We start from the raw sequence: 19563 nt of genomic DNA, 5'->3' as shown, positions 1-19563 counted from the left end.
ACCAAATGGGTTATTTTTCTCTTTCCAGCCAAGGCCACAAGAGCAGTAGGGATTCCAAGGGCCTTTATTATTGGGGAGCAGCCAAGTGGTGACCCTGGTGGGAAGCTTAGAATCTAACCCTGGTTAGGGCTCTGTTAGCCAGCTCTTCCCTTTGATTATCATTATATTTATAGTGGCTCTGCCTCTTGGAGGTTTCTGGAGGTTCATGACCATGCTAATGATTAACTCCTTAGGTTCCTAACGTATGGAGCTTTTAGGAATGACTTGAGTTGATTTCCTTCCTCCTCTACTGGTGCCCGTGTTTTTGGCCCTTATACCTTGAGTATTCATTTAGCAAAATGTGGATCATATGACCTGTTTCTTCCTTTGTCTATCAGTGATAGGCATTACTTACTACTAGTTACTTATCAGTGATAAGGATTACTGAGAAGAGGGTAAATACCTTAAGATCCTTAGAGAAAAGATGTTCATAAAGTTTGACTACTAGGGCACAACGTAAAGTCTGTCCCACAAAACATCCTATTTTGTCTGTTTGCATTGGCTTTTGGATTTTATACAGTTCACTGTATTTACCCTCTCAGCTTTATTTACTGTGCTTCCTTTTGTTTTAAAATGAGTTAATGTGTCAATTTAAAACATTTGTGGTGAATAATTCATCTCATTGAATAAATATTAACTCTTAAGTGTAAAATCTTATCAGCCAAGGGCTGTAAAGTAGAATTGTCAGTGGTGATATATATTCTTAATTGTGCTTTGGTTTTTAGTGAAAAAATTAAGAATGGGGGAACCTTAACATTTTTAACCTAAAAGAATGTATTTCACAGACTTTCCTTGGGCAGTTTGTCAATGCTGCAGGTCTCTGGCATAAGTCATCTGTGATTCTAAAGAGATTGTGTTTCTTACTGCATTTGTTCTGAGTGAAAAATGGCTTTTCATTTGAATGGTGCTTTTGAGTTGGCAGCAGGGCAGGGTTCAGATAATTTGTTGGTACTTAACAGATTATGTTTCAACTTTATTATGATGTTATTATAGATTTTCATCATTTTTGTCTCTCTTTTTTTCCTTTCCCTTTCTCCAGTTCTTCCTCCAGTGCTGGTTCCAAGACACAGCGAATATAATCCCCAGCACAGCCTCTTAGCTCAGTTCCGTAACTTAGGACAAAATGAGCCTCACATGCCACTCAACGCCACTTTTCCGGATTCCTTCCAGCAACCCAACAGCCACCCGTTTCCTCACTCACCCAATAGCAGTTACCCTAACTCTCCTGGAAGCAGCAGTAGCACCTACCCTCACTCGCCCACCAGCTCAGACCCAGGAAGCCCTTTTCAGATGCCAGGTAGGTTGGAATGTTCAGTGATGTTCTGTGGTCAGATCAGGTGTTATAATAGTGTCGAGGAGAAGCTCGGTATACCTGGCATGGAGAGAGCTCTTCAGCTCTGGGGTCTGGCGCTGTGCTTTGGAACTCAGGATATGACTTTGGGTGAAAGGAGACCTCGTAGCCAAGTAAGCAAATGTCTTGTTTTATTTGTCAGGCACAGATGCTTGAATAAGTTTTATTTTTGATTTTGAAACGCTTTGAAACAGCTGCATCCTTCTGGGAGTGGCATAATTGTTACAGCCTTTGCTTTTGATAAAAGAGAGAAAGAGAAAAATAATGTGTTGCACACATTTGCTGTTAGGAGAAACACAGCCTCAGTCAACATCATTTCCATAGAAAAACCTGGTTATGAATGCAACCTCAGAAAAGATACTTCCTGAAGGATCACACCCCTCTACTTAATTAAATTCATTTAAATGGTGATGTAATCCCAAGAAATATATACTTTAAGAATGAAGATATTGCAACAGAAGTACCGAAAGCCATCTGCTTGTTTAATTTAGCAAAGATGAAAAACAGTTATCCTCCTTTTTTAAACTTAACTGATGGTTTTTAAACTTAACTGTTTATCAAAATAAATGATTAATTAAGACCTTATATTTTTCAGATTGTAGGTTAATAAGCAAGCGTCTCAGAAAAAAAATGGTTAGTGCCAAATTTCTAAACAAAGATATACTTGACATCTATTAACATTTCAAGAAGGGAAAATGAGCAGGCAGGAATGTTTACTGGGCCACTTGAAATGTTTTCGAGTAAATTTGAATTCTACAACAGTGCTGGTGTGTCCTCAAAAAGTGAAAAGTGGTCCATGCTTGATAGTGCTTTCTTTTGTTTATATATTTATTGCTTCCTTTTATTTTAAACCTGTTTATTTTGCATTGTTTGTTTTTCAAACGAAAACTGTTCAGGATGAGGGTGAGAGATAGATTAGTTTAAAAATCAAACTAATATAATCTGGTGATTTCCTAACCAGCCCACTCCCTCCCAGAACCATTGGTTTGACAAACAGGTTAGTGCTGAGGAAATCGTTTCAGAAGGCTTTTGAGCATTTGGCAAAACCAAGGTGGGCCCAAGAGTGAAAACATAGATGATTTATTGCTTGCATTTACACTTCGTCCCCGACTGTTAGAGACTAAGGCACAGGCCAAGTAGAGGAAGTGTGGGGAAGAGAAAGTTGCAAGGCGTGGAGGAGGTGCTTGTGGGAAGAGTGGAGTCCCTGGCCAATGGTGCAGTGCCACAGGTTGCCGATGAAATCGTCACAATCTTGTATGCAGAAATTTATTCGATGTCGTCTTAGAGGAGGCTCTTTGTCTTCATTCCTGCCTGGAAGTAAAGCAGACTCAGTGTTATAGCTGCAGGGAAGAAGCTGAATTAAAAGAAGCTGTAGAAAGGGTGAAAAAGGCATCCACATAAGGACCCCATAGTCCTGTCTTTGTGCTCCGAGTCCTTGCTTGTTAGCAGCTGGACAGTGGAAGTGACTGGGTTGTGATTCAGCTGGAGAGTCAGTCTTGGAAATCGCTGAGAAACTCTAAGGAGCGGTATTAGCTATTTGCATTCGACAGTTGCCCTGAGTGTTCTAGAGCACTTACCCAAGTTATTCATGGTTCCCTAAGGTAAGACTTTGTTCCCTGCTCTGTCATATGTGCTAGATGGGCTCATGATGGGCATTGAGGAACTTGTTTTTCAATCACAAAGGATTGTTTGTGGGAAACCTATACCCTTTATTTTATTTAAGAAAACACAAGACCGGTGTTAGTATTTTTTGTTTCAAAAATCATGTTTGCCTCTTACTTGCTGACTGGCTATGAGCTTTCCCAAAGGAACATATATGTAAATTCTGAAATAGAAGATAGCTGTGATACAGTGATTTATTTCCTATTATTCTGCTACTAGGGATTTTAAAACCAGTGACTACTTAAGTGGGCAGGGAGAAGTGGCAAGTCATGGGAAATGAACAGTTTAAATCAGTAAGTTGGCTGTAATGAAACTCAGTTGGTAAATTTCTAAGAGCCCATAGGTTTAATGCAAGAAACCCCGAAGCTCCTTTTTTTAAGAAGCCCTATGTAGCTTTCATAGGTTTTCCATCCACCAGTGAAACTACGAAATGCAGAGGTCCTCTCAAAGTGAATTATATGAAAGCATGTTTAAATGCTCTTCTGATTACTTTTAAATGGCATGATCCTGGATAGACAGACAACTTGTGGAACTGGCATATAGTGCTTTTCTTCACATTGAATTTTCACTAAAATTGTATAAGATTATGAGATAGTAGTAATTTTCAGAAAGTGTACCTCCAGTCCAGTGTCTGTAGCATCCAGTCTTCTGATGGGGAGGTTGAAAAGGCAACTTAATTTCTTAAGAATTACAGTACAGAGGAGACTGTTTTAAGTGTGTGTGTTTATTAAAGATAAAGAAATCATTTTTTTAAAACTTTGTAGCCGATACGCCCCCACCTGCTTACCTGCCTCCTGAAGACCCCATGACCCAGGATGGCTCGCAGCCAATGGACACAAATATGATGGCACCTTCACTGCCCCCGGAAATCAACAGAGGAGGTAAAATGAATTGCTGCTTATTCCCTTTTTAGAGTCTAAAGTTAATCTGTCCAAATGTTACTTTCTCTCGTAAATTTGTATTAGTCTTTAAAAAAACAGCTATTGGAGAAAGATAAAGCGTAATAAGAGAAGCTGGATAGAAAGAATTTTTTGGATTACAAATAAGTCTTTGATATGAAGAACAAACACACCTATTTAACTAATGAAGGCCTAAGTATAATTGTGCAGTCATCTGTTGAGAGCTTGAATACTTCATAATTTTGAATTGGTGATAAAAGAATATTTTTAAGTGAAGGATAAGGGATATTGAGAAACAATGAGCATAACAATACTGAAGTAGGGGCCGGCCTGGTGGTGCAAGCAGTTAAGTGCGCGCACTCTGCTGCGGCGGCCCGGGGTTCGCCAGTTCGAATCCTGGGCGCGCACCGACTCACTGCTTGTCCAGCCATGCTATGGCGGCATCCCATATAAAGTGGAGGAAGATGGGCACGGATGTTAGCCCAGGGCCAGTCTTCCTCAGCAAAAAAGAGGAGGATTGGCAGATGTTAGCTCAGGGCCAATCTTCCTCACACACACACACACACAAAAAAACAAGGGGCCAGCCCGGTGGCACAAGAGGTTGGGTGCTCGCGCTCCGCTGCAGCGGCCTGGGGTTCACTGGTTCGCATCCCAGGCGTGCACCGATGCACCACTTGCAAGCCATGCTGTGGCGGCATCCCATATAAAGTGGAGGAAGATGGGCACAGATGTTAGCCCAGGGCCAGTCTTCCTCAGCAAAAAGAGGTGGATTGGCAGATGTTAGCTCAGGGCTGAACTTCCTCACCAAAAAAAAAAAAACACAATACTGAAGTAGCATTTCACTGGTGATTTCCAAAAGTAGAAATTCATAGAACACGGCTTTCCAAAGGTTCTTTTGTAATGAAGATTGATATTCATAAACCCCGTCCATTTTCTGGCTCTCATCTACATATAGCTGCAACTGGAACAAACTGATGGTGTTTGTTTTTTTCTTGCTATATTTATTTGTCTTTTTTTTTCGTGAGAAGATTAACCCTGAGCCAACATCTGTTGCCAATCCTCTTTTTGCTGAGGAAGATTGGCCCTGGGCTAACATCCATGCCCATCTTCCTCTACTTTATATGTGGGACGCCTGCCACAGCGTGGCTTGATAAGTGGCGTGTAGGTCCGCACCTGGGATCCAAACCTGCAAATCCTTGGCCACCAAAGCAGAGCACATGAACTTAACCACTATGCCGCTGGGTCGGCCCCTCTTATTTGTTTCTAACCTTGTTACAAAGGAATGGAGGCACGTGTTTTTCCTGTTCTCACCGGGAAGAACTTATAAGCAGAACTGAACATTTCTCTCCCTGTAGTAGAGGCTGGGTCTGTTTCCAGCTCTGTGTTATCCCTGGCGGTGACTGAGGGGAGGGTTGTTCTTCCACGTCTACAGTGGCAGGTTGAATAGGCTTAAGTGAGCTGTTAAGTGTTGGAAGAATCCCTGAGCACCTGTAGGATCATGCCCACACTGTTGAACTGTTCTCTAATAACCTCATGGAGGAGAGCGCCTCGCTGGTACACTCAGCATGTGGCAGGGATCATTCAGTTCATGTAAATTCAAGCTGAAATGCACTTTGATTATTAGGTATGTCTTATTTCATTCTTATCACTCTTTTATTAAAATTAGAGATACCTCAGTCTTGGTCAGAGGTGCTTGTATTTTTAAAATTTGATGATGAACTCAAAAAACCTTTCTTAGATGTGTAGTGTAATAAATTGCAATGTATACCTTTCTAATCCGTAAAAATTTTGTATATCTTTTTTATTGGCTCTGTATTTTCTGGCTCCTGATAATCTCTAGAACATCCTCTCAAACATATAATTATGAGCCAACAAAGAAAGATTCAGGTTAGAGAAAAATAACCCCTCTCTCACACGTGTTGGGAATTTGTGTTTGGAGAACAGGATGGCGAGAGAGAATGGGCAGAGCACTGCTATTCAGTTACGAGCAGATGGACGCTGTAGCTATTGTTGTTAAGCCTGAAATGTCTGATTTCAGGAAGTGAATCTTCAAATTGCTTTAAAATTTTTCCCCATTAGAATAAGTTTACAGTTCATATTTTCATGAGGAAGGAATGTTGGCCTTTTTGTTGTTGTTTTACCTGTGGTGGTTTCCTAGAGCAGGGGTCAGCAAACTACAGTGCATAGGCCAATTCTGCCTGCTGCCTTTCTGTGTCAATAAAGACAGGTTCTTTGTTGAAACAGAGCTATGTTCATCCATTACATATTATCCGTGGCTGCTTTTGCACTACTAGGGCACAGTTCAGTAGTTGCAATGGAGACTGTGTGGCCCAAAAAACCTTTCTGGCCTTTTATAGAAAAAATTTGTCCATCTCTGACCTACATGAATAGTATTTTGAACAATCCTAATAGCTGATAAAAGCCTTCCATTAATGATGTTGCAGCCTTCTTTAAGATTTGACACTTGTAAATCGCTAAAATTTTGCTCTTTGAAATACAGCAAATTGACATGGGATAGTTGCCTTAGCAAACAGGGAAGGTAGTGTATGTTTTTGGCTCCCCTGCTTAAGTATATAAAGCAGTTGATGTACGTGTAGATTTTTTTAATGTTCATTTTTCTTGTTTTCTTTACTGAATTCTAAAGTAAAGTGCATTCTGATATTTGCAGAGGTCGATGTTAAGAACACAGAAGTGCTTTTCCCTTAACAGTTACAGTTCATGCTTCCGACGTGGATTTTCTTTTTTACAATTGTACACTGAAGATTTCATAAACCTCAGATGATTACGTATTGGCATACTGGACATGTATGGTTTGTATTCCTGGAATCTCTAACGCAGCGGTATAAGAGATTTTACTACAGACGGAGCTTATCTTTAGAACCTTTTAGTTGCAAATGTTAGAAGCATGTTCTGTTTGGAGATTTGTTAGTCTTAAGAGATTTGACTTAACAAGCTGCATCCTGTCAGTAAAGTTGGGTAATTTCCATTGTTGGCCCATTCTGGGAATGGAGAGACAAAACACACCTGCTCTGCATGACTTAAAGCAAATATAAGGAAGTTAGCATGAAATCTGGATGCGAGAGATATGATTCATTCTGTAAGAATGGCCAGCTGGCAAGATTTCTTCCTGAGTTTGAGGGCTGGAGCAGAGCTGTAACTGGGATCGTTATTGGCAACTGAACGTGAAGTGAAGGAACTTCTTATTGATAATTAGAAACTGATTTTCATTGCTTTGAAAAAGCATAGGCATACTAAGGCTTTGTTGAAAGTAATTCCTGTTTGTGCCAGCACCTTTGGCATGTTTCCTATCCCCTATTGTTCTCTTCCCACTTGTTTTTTCACTTGCCACTTGTTCATCCTTTAGATGGTGAGCCAGGGACTGTGGTGTGGTAATTTCCATTTTGGCATATTACGGAGCAAGTAGCATAGTGTGAGTGTTCAGCAGATGCTGCTGGTATGCTTGCTTAGCTGGCGTTTTGGTTATCTGATAGCAATGGAGAAAATTATTTTCCAATTAAAGGAGAATGGCACACTTAGTAAGGAGTCCCTCTAGATATCATAGATAAACTGTATACTTTATAATAGCAAGTGCTTTTCCATCTCTTCGTTCCATGATGCTGAGCCAGTTTTACGACACAGTTTCAGTTTTTGAGAGCCCGAGGCACTAACCACGGTTCACTATAAGCTCTTCTTTCTTACAGACGTTCAGGCGGTTGCTTATGAGGAACCCAAACACTGGTGCTCTATTGTCTACTATGAGCTCAATAACCGCGTGGGTGAAGCCTTCCATGCCTCCTCCACAAGTGTGTTGGTGGATGGTTTCACTGATCCTTCCAACAATAAGAACCGTTTCTGCCTTGGACTGCTATCTAATGTTAACAGGAATTCCACTATTGAAAACACTAGGCGGCATATCGGAAAAGGTGAGTTTTCACTTTAACCTCTTTCGAATGTTTATCTGTTGTATCCCTGTTCCCCCAGATCTGCCTTAGTTGTTTCTGCTGCAAACTGGTGTGGGAAACACCAGGTAATATACACTTGCTACAGTTTGTAAATATTTTTCCAATTTGTATTATTAAGAAGTTCTTCACTTTCCAATCAGCGATTTTTGTGGTCTACCAACTCATAATAATTGATATTGATTAGCTGAAACAGTTGATTTGCTATTTGGGGACACTATTCTATCTTATGTTTTGCTGCAGAATAAAATAGCTATTAAAAAAATCACTTACGGAGCCAGCCCTGATGACCTAGTGGTTAAAGTTTGGCATGCTCCACGTCGGTGGCCCAGGTTCGGTTCCCAGCAGCAGAACCACATCACTTGTCTGTCAGTAGCCGTGCTGTGGCAGTGGTGGCTCACATAGAAGAACTAGAAGGACTTACAACTAGAATATACTACTATGTACTGGGGCTTTGGGGAGGAAAAAAATTACAGCCTAAAACTAAAAGCAAATTAAAATAAGTAAACGTAAGGTATTTCAAATACCATAATTCACTGGACAAAACAAAAAAGAAAGAACTAATCCAAAACAACTTATGAATATGGTATTTGGCTATGTATCTTAGTCTGGGCCAGGTAGGGAAGAGTGATTGCAAACAAATCCTGAAGTCTCTTTAGTAGACTTGATTATTTAGTAGCTGTATGGATGAAACAGTTATGAAACTTTTAGATGTACTATTAGATTAAACAAATGACTAAATGTGTGGATGTTGTTGGGATTCCACTGAGTTTTCACTATGGAGTAAGAGACGTACAAGTGTGGAGGAGGGCAAAAAATAAACCCCGTGGAGGTATCAGTGTGAAATCATGATTTTATTAATGTGTATATACATGTTTGTGTTGTCATGTACATGTATGTGTGTACATATGTATGTATGCATATGTAGATGTGTCTGTACATGCATATAGTTTCTGATCTGTCTGCTGAAAGGGCCAAGAGACATAGATAACCCAGTAGCAATAAGCACATCTAGTGCTCAGATGATCATCTCTAACACCCTTTCCCACTAAGAAGAACCAGGGCTCCTTGGAGAAAGGGCTGACTCCAAGGCTGGGACAGGCTGGCACAAGATGAGCCTGGAACATTTTGTTATATCAGAAAGTAAAGAAATGTGTATGAAAATGATGGGGGCATGTCACAGGAGCCAACTTGGAGAGGCTTCCACTGGCCAACTCTGGGACAATTTGAGCACCAAAATAATTAAGTACAGTGATAAATTTTAAACTACTGGAAAACAATAGTAATTCCTAAGTCCATGCCAATAATAAATTGATAAATGAATGGGGAAAGCTGATTGGTAAATATAGAGTGAGTGCTACAGTTGGCAAGTCATCATTTTGTAGCCATCAGACAAGAATCATCTATGGATGCTAAGTAGAGAATTTTTTATGAGAATCAGGATATTTGCATGGTCTTAAAGTATCTCCTCACAGACTGCCTATTAGTTACAAGGAAGAATAAAAATCATAATTATACAGTGGAGAAATTGGACAGCATCTTGAGTAGGAGATCATAATTATCATCACCAGTGAGAGACAGATGGATACCATATACCCCCAGATGTGATACCCAGAGAAGGAAATAGCATCCCCTGTGCAGAATTCCAGTTGAGAATGCAAATCTGAATCTAATCATGAGGAAACTTCAGACAGACCCCAGATGAGGAACATTCTATTAAAAAGGTTGAGGAGGACTGTATTTTTCCAAAATATCAATGTGAAAAGTCAAACAAAGCTGTGAGAGTGTTCCAAATTGAAAGCAGTTAAAGAGATATGACAGCTCTATGTAATAACCTGGCCCTGGACATGATCCTGTACCATACAGGGGAAAAAGTACTATCAGGGACATTATTGAGGTCAGCAGGCTAAATGAGTCTGAATGGTGGATTAGACAAAAGTATTATATCAGTGTTAAATGTACTGGCATTGCTAACTGTACTGTGGCTGTGTAAGAGAATATCCCTATTCTTAGAAAGTACACACTTAAGTATTTAGGGGTAAAGGGCCATGATGAAATATTTCAGGAAGAAATGAGTTGTGTGTGTATATATATATATATATAAATAAAGATATTTATCCATCTAAAACAATCCTGTGTCAGTATATATATATGCATATGCTTATATGTATGTATATATATATGTTTGTGTGTATACATGAGTGTATGTATTTATGCATGTATATATGTGTGTATGTGGATGTATATGAGGGTGTTTGTGGAAGAATCGGGGGAGGGAGGTGCAAATTATAAAGCATATGAAGTAAATTGTTACAGTAGAGGAATCTGGATAACGGTTATATGGATGTTCTTCGTTCTGTTTTTCTTTCTTGTTCTGTTTCTATAAGTTTGAAATTAATTTCAGAGTAAAAGTTTTAAAAAATGACCTACTATGAAATTTAGAACAGCGGACCATATTAAAAGGTTATTTAATAGATGCTTAAAAAACATTCAAGATAAAATTTAACATTTAATCATGGGGGAAAAAAAAAACCCAACAACTCTTAAGGCAGGAATTGATAGATAGTTCCTTAATACGATTAAGGAAAAAAAAAAACTAAACTACACATTTAATGATGAAATGCTAGAACTTAGGTTTATAACACAGACTTCTTTCTATGGTCTGTAAACCCCTGAAATTGTATATAAACACAATTTTACATATGCTTGGGATGAAGGGACATATTTTTCATTAAGTTCTAAAGTTGACCATTTACTCCAAAGTAGTAAAAAGCCATTATACTCTGGAACATTCCTATTAAATATTAGGGAGAAAATAAGGATTCTGGGAATGCTGTTATTTAAAATTGTTCCAGATGCCTTGACTAGAGTACTCAAATGTAGAATTATAGATAATGGAAATAAGCCAAAATTGTCATTATTTGCAGATGATATGATTAACTAATTGATAATATTCTTGGGATAGATTCTTGAAGTGAAATTAGTAGGTCAAGAGCTCTTAATATATTTTTCCAAATTTCTTTCCAGAAAGCTTTTATTAATTACCACTCATACCAGAAGCCTGAGTGCCTTTCCTCCTTCACCCATGGTGGCATTACTTATGGTCATCGCGTCTATTGAAATGATAAGATTTCGTATCTAGAAAGATCTCTAAAGAATCAAACCTTTAGAAATGATACTGCAGGTTTTTATTTTTAATCTGGCAATAACCAGTTAGAAAATATAATGGAGGGGAAAAATCACATTCCCAATAGCAACAGAAAACATAAATTTCTTAGAAATAATCTGAACCTATAATATATGAGAATTATGTAAAGAAAATCAAATTTTACTGAGAGAAAAAGAAAATTGGAGTAAGTAAATATGCAGTCTGTGTTCCTTAAAGAGAAGGCTTAATATCGTGAGAACATTTTAAGGATATTCTTCTAATTTAATCTGTAGTTTAAAACAGTCTATGTCAGAGTCACAATGTGATGTTTTTTGAAAGTTGGAAAATGTATTCTGAATATTACCTGCAAGGATAAATAAATGAAAATAGGTGAATTTTTTTAATGGAAGAGTAAAGAAAAAATTCTTGATGTTAGGGTTAATAAAACATTATGAAACTACAATTACTTAATTGTGTAGACAAAACAGTAGAACAGTTAACCTCAGACTGTACTGTATTTAAAAAATTAATGTATGTTCAGTGAAGCATAACAAATCAGTAGTCTGCTAATGGTCCTGTAGTCACAAAGTTAGCTTTTGGATTGGGGAGGGGGGGGTGGCGGGGGGCCCTGACCTCATTCCATAGATGCAAATAGATTAATGAGTTGAATTTTTTTTAAAGGGCAAGCTATTGAAAAGCTAGAAGAAAATATATTTGATCAGAGAGGTAGAAATTTTCTAAGCATAAAAAGCAACAGAAAAGATCACAAAAGATTTGACTGCTTAAAGATTTCAAACTTCTGTAGGTTAAAAAAAAATACCATGAACAAAATGAAAAGACAAAGGACTAATGGGGAAACAAATAGGAAATACGTTATTTGTATCTTTCGTATGTGCACAGCTCATACATAATAAAAATACTAGAACCGCAGTGGGATAAATAGGTAGGAAATATGAACAGTAGATTCGTAAGAGAAACACAGATGGCTAATAAACATATGAAAGTGTGTCCAGCCTCACCTGCAAATTAAAACAATATTGTTTTCCAGCTATAAGTTAGGGAAATTTTGTTTTAAACTCAGACCCATTACTGGCACAGGTGAAATGAGAAAGACACTCATACACGCTGGTGAGGGTGTAAATTGATAGAAGCATTCTGGAAAGTCGTTTGGCAAAGTGAATCAAGAGCCCTCAATCCAATGATTTAACTTCCAGGAATCTCTCCAAAGTATGTTATAAAAAATCATCCAGAGACATTTATCATGGCATTCTTATAATAGCAGAAAATTTGTATCAACGCAGTGGACCAGTAGTGGGAGAATCGTCAAATAAATTGTTGTATCCATACAGTCATGTAGATATTTTAAATGTTTGCACAGACTGTTTAGTGATACTCAAAACTGAATAGTGTGTGTCAAACTATTAACAGTTATTGCCTCTAGGTCGCTAAAGGAGTAATACTTTCTGCTTCTTTATATTTTGTTTTACTTTCTAAATTTTCTAAAATGAAAATTTCTGATTTTGATAATTGGGGAAAAAAGTAAAAAATAAAAACACACATATACACTCATAAGTTGTTTTCTCTACATCAGACAGGAAAATGGGCTTCTGCTCTAGCAGCTGCTCAATTGTTAACAGAAGTCTTAGCCATTGCGTGTATGTATAAGCACAACACGTAATATTTAGTATGAGACAATAGTTTAAGCATCCACTAAGCCATGCCAAAATTACCTGCGAGGTAGATTGTTTAAAGCCACTTGGGATGTGCCTCTGTTTGCTGGGTGGCCTGTAATAAAGTAATCTCCCTTGATGGTCTGGCGCTTTGTCAGAATGGTTTTTTTCACCCTTTCCTTTTTTTTAAAGGCTGGGTAAGATCAATTTCCTACACTCCTGGCACTGTAGATCTCACAGGAAGAAGTTTGGAGCAGATGGTAGTTCACTGAGATCAGATTCCATGCAGTATGAATTATTTTTCTAGTTTTTTTTTCTTTTTCCTGGACCTTACATCTTACAGCTCTTAGCAATACTTCCTCCACCTGTGGTTTTCTAGTTTTTTTATTTCTCTCAATCCTCCCTTCTCCTACCCTAAAATTTTCAAACAACTTAGCTGTAAAATAAATGCAAGAGAGCTTGAATGATGAATACGTGTAGAATCCCATAATAATAAAGTCCAGCTTTATTGTGCTAGATTTTTAAGGAATATGCTTTTAATCCGTGGCCAAATTGGTCATTAAACACTTATCAAAATGAAATTGCTGCACTTTGTTACTGAGTTTTAGAAGACTTTGCTATATTATTTCCTAGAAACCTCCTAGACATACATGTTGACATACAGACATTGTATTATACAGTTAACTCAGATTTTATCAGTTGTGCAAGACTTGGAGAATATCTGTATCTAATTAGCCAAAGTTTAAATCTATATAAATTTATATATTGAAGCTACACAGATGCTTTTCTGCTGTAAAAAAATGATAGACTGAATTCTGTGCTTTGTCTTCCCACAGGAGTTCATCTTTATTATGTTGGAGGCGAGGTATATGCCGAATGCCTCAGTGACAGCAGCATCTTTGTGCAAAGTCGGAACTGCAACTACCATCACGGATTTCATCCCACTACTGTTTGCAAGATCCCTAGTGGGTGTAGTTTGAAAATTTTTAATAACCAAGAATTTGCTCAGTTATTGGCACAGTCTGTGAACCATGGCTTCGAGACGGTCTATGAGCTCACAAAAATGTGTACTATACGCATGAGTTTCGTGAAGGTAAGTCAGCTCTGATACCTCTGGTCAGGGTTTAACACAGTTTTGCTGTGCTTTCTCCCAGTATATAAATCTATATCCTCTTGATATGTGTCCATAGAAACCAACTTATTATCTGGGCATTTTTAAACTTTAACAAGGATGTCACTAATTAGGAGAATGTCATTGAAATATAGGAGTGTTTTGTGTTAAATGTCATCAGTAATAGGTTTTAATAACTTATTTGAATAGCACTATTTTAGCTATTGTAACACCATCAGAATATATTATGTAATTTAAATGCATGCTTGTTTTATAAGATCAATTCAGTAAATACACCCTCTTCCCTTTTCTTTTCATTCTATGTTTTAGTACTTTTATGATAGTAACTCTTGTTGCTTTTGTTTCAACAATAAGTAAGTGATCTTTTTGTAAAAATAAAAGTTCATCACACTGGGATTTATTTTTGATTGGTCAGTTTTTTTAGTGGTTCCAGTAAACCTCTTGATTTTCTTGTAATTCAAAACTTAATAAGGCCCTTGCCCAAAGATAAGTAGATGCCTTAGCTCTAAGACTATTCTAAGGTTTGAGGAGGGAGAAGGTTAAAGTCATTGCTCACCACAATTGATCTCTTTGCTGCCTCCTCTTCTGCCTCAGAGAAATAAAAATTATTAAGATGCCATTGAAATATAAAAAAATTTAAATATCTCATTAGATTTCATGAGTCAGTAACTTATTCTAGTGACTGACTGACTTGTCGCTGAATTCTCAAAGATAAATTTTCATCCTCTGTTACCTTGAGAAATAAAATTAATTATGTATTTGGGTGAAGCAGTCACCTTTTATGTCCTCTCCTCAGAAGCTCACCTAATTTGTTGTGCAACCTGTTTTGTAATATATTTATTACAGAGGGTGATTTTGGAACCTTACTTCATTAATTGTCCTTTAGACCAAATGTCTTTTCCTGAATATCATTTTTTTCCTACTCCTTTGAATCATATTAGCATATTTTCAGTGTGCTCTCTTAAGTGTTTTTTTCTCGAAACGTAATTCAACGTTCTTTGTAGCTGAGTCTGGTACCTTTTTAGTATTAAAGGAGGTTTTCTACCTTTTAAAGAGGTTTACCTATGTGCTGTGTCCCTTAGGAAACTACAAAGACCTTTCTCATCCGTTATTAACATTCACTGTTTAAATTTTGACTTAACATTTTGACTAAAATGAATTTTAAAATGAAGACAGTGACTTGCCAGCAGGTTTTTTTTTTGTTTGTTTTTATTGGTATGGAGGAAAGAATACCTCTTGAGAGTCAAGAGATCCAGGTTCTAGTTCTGTCTGCCATTTTAACCGTGTCATTAAGGCACAGGCATTCTTTTCTGATCCTCGTGTTCGTCATCTTTAAAATGGGTGGATGGAGTTGGGAACTGGGAATCATTACTGAGGTCTCCTGATGAGTCTGTTAGTATTGAAGGACTACTCTAGAAGAATTTATGACTCTAATGCTTCAATTGGCTTTCTCCTCCAACTCATTTTATATTGATTACCCAATCAATTTTAATGATTTTACCTTTACACATTTTTAATTATTTAGTTTTACACAAGTAAAAACAACCTTTACGCTAATAAAAAGTGTTTATAACACAAGGGTATGCATTAAAAATGTATTCTATTTCATTCATTTCAGCAAATATTTTTATCACTGTTCCAGAGAATTAATATAAAGATGAAAAAGACCTCAAGTCTCTAGCTTCAAGATGCTTATTGGCCTAGCATATGTTTAATTATAATATTATGTGATAAGTACTGGAATGGAGGGTTACACAAGATATAAGGGACATAGCTGGGAAGCTGGATTTGGAGAGTTAAGGATAAACAAATCTTATTTTAAAACTCCTGCTGACATGATCAACGGCAGCTGCTTAGCATACGTTAGTGGCAAAAAATTTGCACACAGTTTGTTCAGTACTGTTTTTTATTATCCTAAGGACTGCATACTTTGCCCTCTCACACTTAGCATCTTAGAGAAATGATATAGAACATTTTACTAACATTAATAACCAATCTTGTACTATTTTTAAATAATCATTTTTGGACTTTAATATAAAACATGTATTTTATAAATTATTTGCTCAGTAAACTCACTATATCTGAGAAATCCAAGTCAGTTCAGCTGAACAAGAATTTCTAAAGCTTCTGCTTTGTGCCAGTTACTGTGCTGGATCAAAGATAAATAAGATCTGATCCCTACCTTCAAAGAACTTACTGTCTATTGGAGGAAACATGCACATAAACAAACCTTTAAATTAAACCCAGCAGTTTGCCAATAGATGTACAAATGCGTGGGTGTATATACATATGTAGTTCACATATCACAACTTTCTTCTGACAGTTCTGATATTCAGATGTATTTCTTAAAATTCCTGGAGTAGGTAGGTAGCAGAGATGAATAGAACCCAACCTTCTCTGATATTCCTCATGAAACAAGGGCTTACCAGAATTTCATGTTCCATTGTCCAGCACACCAGTGAGTTTTTGGTCTTTGCAGTAGCAAAATTACTTTTCTCTTTTGCATAGTGACTTTCTTCTATGCAACTTTAGTGTTCTAATTCAGTAATTCTAAAGATGTCTGGCAAGCTACCTTCTTGTACAAATGAATAATAGAATCTGTTGATTCAAGGCAATGGTAGGTGTCAGTAATAGATTTTTGGATACTTAGGTGCTCCTGCCCATTTTGCTTAGAGTTTGAAAGATCAAGAACTCTGTGTTGATAGGAGGACCTTCAGTGGCTGCATAGAGAAGAAACAGAATGTTGGTTTGTCTAACGTACTTTTTTCCTTATTTTCTTGATGATAAAATGAGAATTTAATAATATCTATTACAATGCTATCAGTAACATAATGGGCAGTGAAAATGCAAGTTGAAAAGTGTCTTTATTAAAACAGCCTTATAATGTATTTTAAAACGTTCGCTCCCCAAGACCAATGCTTCGTAATCTGAAATCCATGGATGGACTTTGGGAGTGGTGAACATACCCGTCTCCTGAAATTGCCTGCTGCATTGTGTGTGCGTTTGTGTGCGGAAGCATTTGTCTTGTGGAAAGCATCCTTATCTTTAATCAGAGTGTCTGATTATGTGAACTCTTTACTGAATAAGTTTAACCACTGAGTTAAGCAAGTTCAGTGACCTCCAGTATGCTGTTTCTAGGGTTGGGGAGCAGAATACCACCGCCAGGATGTTACCAGCACCCCCTGCTGGATTGAGATCCATCTGCATGGCCCCCTCCAGTGGCTGGATAAAGTTCTTACTCAGATGGGGTCACCTCATAATCCTATTTCGTCTGTGTCTTAAACGGCGTCAGGCTTCTGCCTCTTGAAAACTATTGAGCCTTGCATGTACTTGAAGGATGGATGAGTCAGACACGATCGAGAACTGACAAAGGAGCCTTGATAATACTTGACCTCTGTGACCAACCGTTGGATTCAGAAATAAAAAAACCTTGGTAACATATTGTTGATATCAAGAACCCGTTTAGTTTACATTGTAACATTCTATTGTAAAATCAACTAAAATGCATACTTTTAGCAGGACTTTGTGTATAGTTAAAGGAGAGATGGCCAAGCCAGGGACAAATTATCTGTTGGAAAAATGGTCCTAAGAGATTCTTTTGTGTTTGGCACTTTAAGGTCATCGTTTGGCAGAAATTTAGCATTAATAGTCTTTCTGAAGTGTGTTTTTATCAGGTTTAGAGCCCCATGTTGAGTCGTCTTTTCATGGGTTTTCATAATATTTTAAAACTATTTGTTTAGTAATGGTTTTTGTTTGTTTTTTAAATAACGGTTAATCTTGATGATATACATAGTAATCTTTTTAAAATTGTATGCTGACCATACTGCTGTCAGAATAATGTTAGGCATATGCTCTTTGCTAAATATATATGTACAGAATATTTGGAAGTTAAGAATTGTTTAGACTAGTGGATTTAGGAGTATTTGAGGGGGTGGGGGAGGGAAATGACAACTGCAAATGTAGAGTATACTGTAAAAATTCAGTTTGTTGCTTTAAAGAAACAAACTGATGTCTGAATTTTGCTGTGTTTCGATTTTTTAGAGATTTCATTCTACCTTTTTCTTTTTGTTTTTGGCATCTTCTATCCCATCCTCTCCAGAAAGCAGATATGCAGCTGGTTAATTCATATAACTGTGAGAGCAAATGAATAATTCCTGCTATTCTGAAATTGACTGCCTGTATGTTTCAATACCAATTGTATGGAGTGCTTGAATTTTAATAAGCAGTTTTTATGGAGTTTACAGAAATAGGCTATAATTTTCAAGTGAATTGTTTGCCAAACCTAGTAACTCTGTTCCATATTTGGAGGATTTAAAGAACATCCCTGTTTAAATCCATTTCAAACTTTTTTAATTTTTTTGTACTATGTTTGGTTTTATTTTTCTTCTGCTAATCTTTTATATTCACTTATGCTCTCGTACATTGAGTACTTTTATTCCAAAACTAGTGGGTTTTCTCTACTGGAAATTTTAAATAAACCTGTCATTATTGCTTACTTTGATTAAAAATGTGTTGTTTCCTTTCTTCACACACTAGATTTTAGGATCAATAAGATTTGCTACTCTTTTGAGAGATTTTTCTCAAATGTTCTTTGCCAAACATAACAAACGAAATTACTAACACAGAGACAGGGAGACTGCATCATGAAGAGAGCAGAGTCACTTTAAATCAAAAAAGAAAGGACTTGTGGAATTTTAAAAATTTAGAAAAAAATAGTATAATCTGGAATTCCAGATCTAAATATATAAACTTTTTTACATGAAGAATTATAGCAGCAGCAAATATTGGTGGATACCACTCAGTCACCCAAAAGTACCAATTTCTAAACTTCAGATGAGGATGCAAGAGTGACTATGAAAGGATGTGCTGTTGGGGGAGGAAGGAGAACTAAAACTGAACAAGACGAAATGATGACTTTTGTGACCTCCTTCGGACTGGGATGATCCCATCCTCTCTCTCCCATCCCCTCCCGCACGAAACAAAGTTTGCCCATGAGGGACATGGATATGAGGAGATTGAGATTCTTCCTTGGCCAAATAGATGCCACTCTTTCTCCTTCACATTTTTATACCTCTTGCCCAGCATTATTTACCAGCTCCATTTATTCCCCAAACTATGACCAAGGAGAAATTTCTGCTGCATCTTGCTGTGTCCAAAAACATCATGGTGCAAGTGGGGAAAGCCCTGGATAGAAGACCTAGTTATAACACGAATTCATGTGTGTCTTTGATGGGTCACTTAACTTCTGTGAACCTCTGTTTCCTCATCTGTAACATGGAGATAATGTTGTGTCCTTATCACAAAGTTGTAGGTGAGGATCCATTGGAAGAAAAATATGTGTGAACATGCCTTGGAAATATAACTGCCGTGCAAGTATAGGGGTCGCTATTTTCTTGAGCCCTACCCCGTCCTGGTTTCCCACTTACCTGCTAAGTCATTCCTGGCATAGGTGATTTGGATTGATGATGGTGATTGGTGAGATATAATAAAAGAAGATTAATAAATTAAAACTATTGGGCTTCAACAGTGGAGTGTTAGCTGGAAATTGTCTAAAAATAAAGAGCTCCGGTCAGGATTTCTCACCCTTTTCCTAGCGGACAGCTATTTTTTGCTTTTCCTGAGTTCCCATGGCTGCCTGCTGGGACAGTCATGCAAGCTGTTAATTGGGTGTAGCCATGCTGGTAGCCAGCATGGAGATCTACC

At 37.4% G+C, this 19563-nt stretch overlaps 1 protein-coding gene across 2 annotated transcripts in view; it reads left to right on the top strand.

Moving 5' to 3' along the window:
• Positions 1-18355, top strand: part of SMAD1 (SMAD family member 1) — an 80228-nt gene extending 61873 nt beyond the window's left edge. For both annotated transcript variants that reach the window (XM_087437569.1, XM_087437570.1), the window contains exons 3-7: positions 1079-1336; positions 3817-3933; positions 7653-7874; positions 13565-13821; positions 16999-18355. In XM_087437569.1, the coding sequence (XP_087293695.1) occupies positions 1079-1336; positions 3817-3933; positions 7653-7874; positions 13565-13821; positions 16999-17142 (998 nt within the window). In that variant the 3' untranslated portion in view covers positions 17143-18355. The remainder of the gene's footprint in view (positions 1-1078; positions 1337-3816; positions 3934-7652; positions 7875-13564; positions 13822-16998) is intronic.
• The last annotated feature ends 1208 nt before the right edge of the window (positions 18356-19563 follow it).

This window comes from Ceratotherium simum, chromosome 12 (genome assembly GCF_057802395.1).
Source record: "Ceratotherium simum simum isolate JZ-2026a chromosome 12, ASM5780239v1, whole genome shotgun sequence".
Taxonomy (NCBI): Eukaryota; Metazoa; Chordata; class Mammalia; order Perissodactyla; family Rhinocerotidae; genus Ceratotherium; species Ceratotherium simum.
Note: the sequence above shows the minus strand (reverse complement) of the source record. Positions and strands in the feature narration are given on the sequence as shown.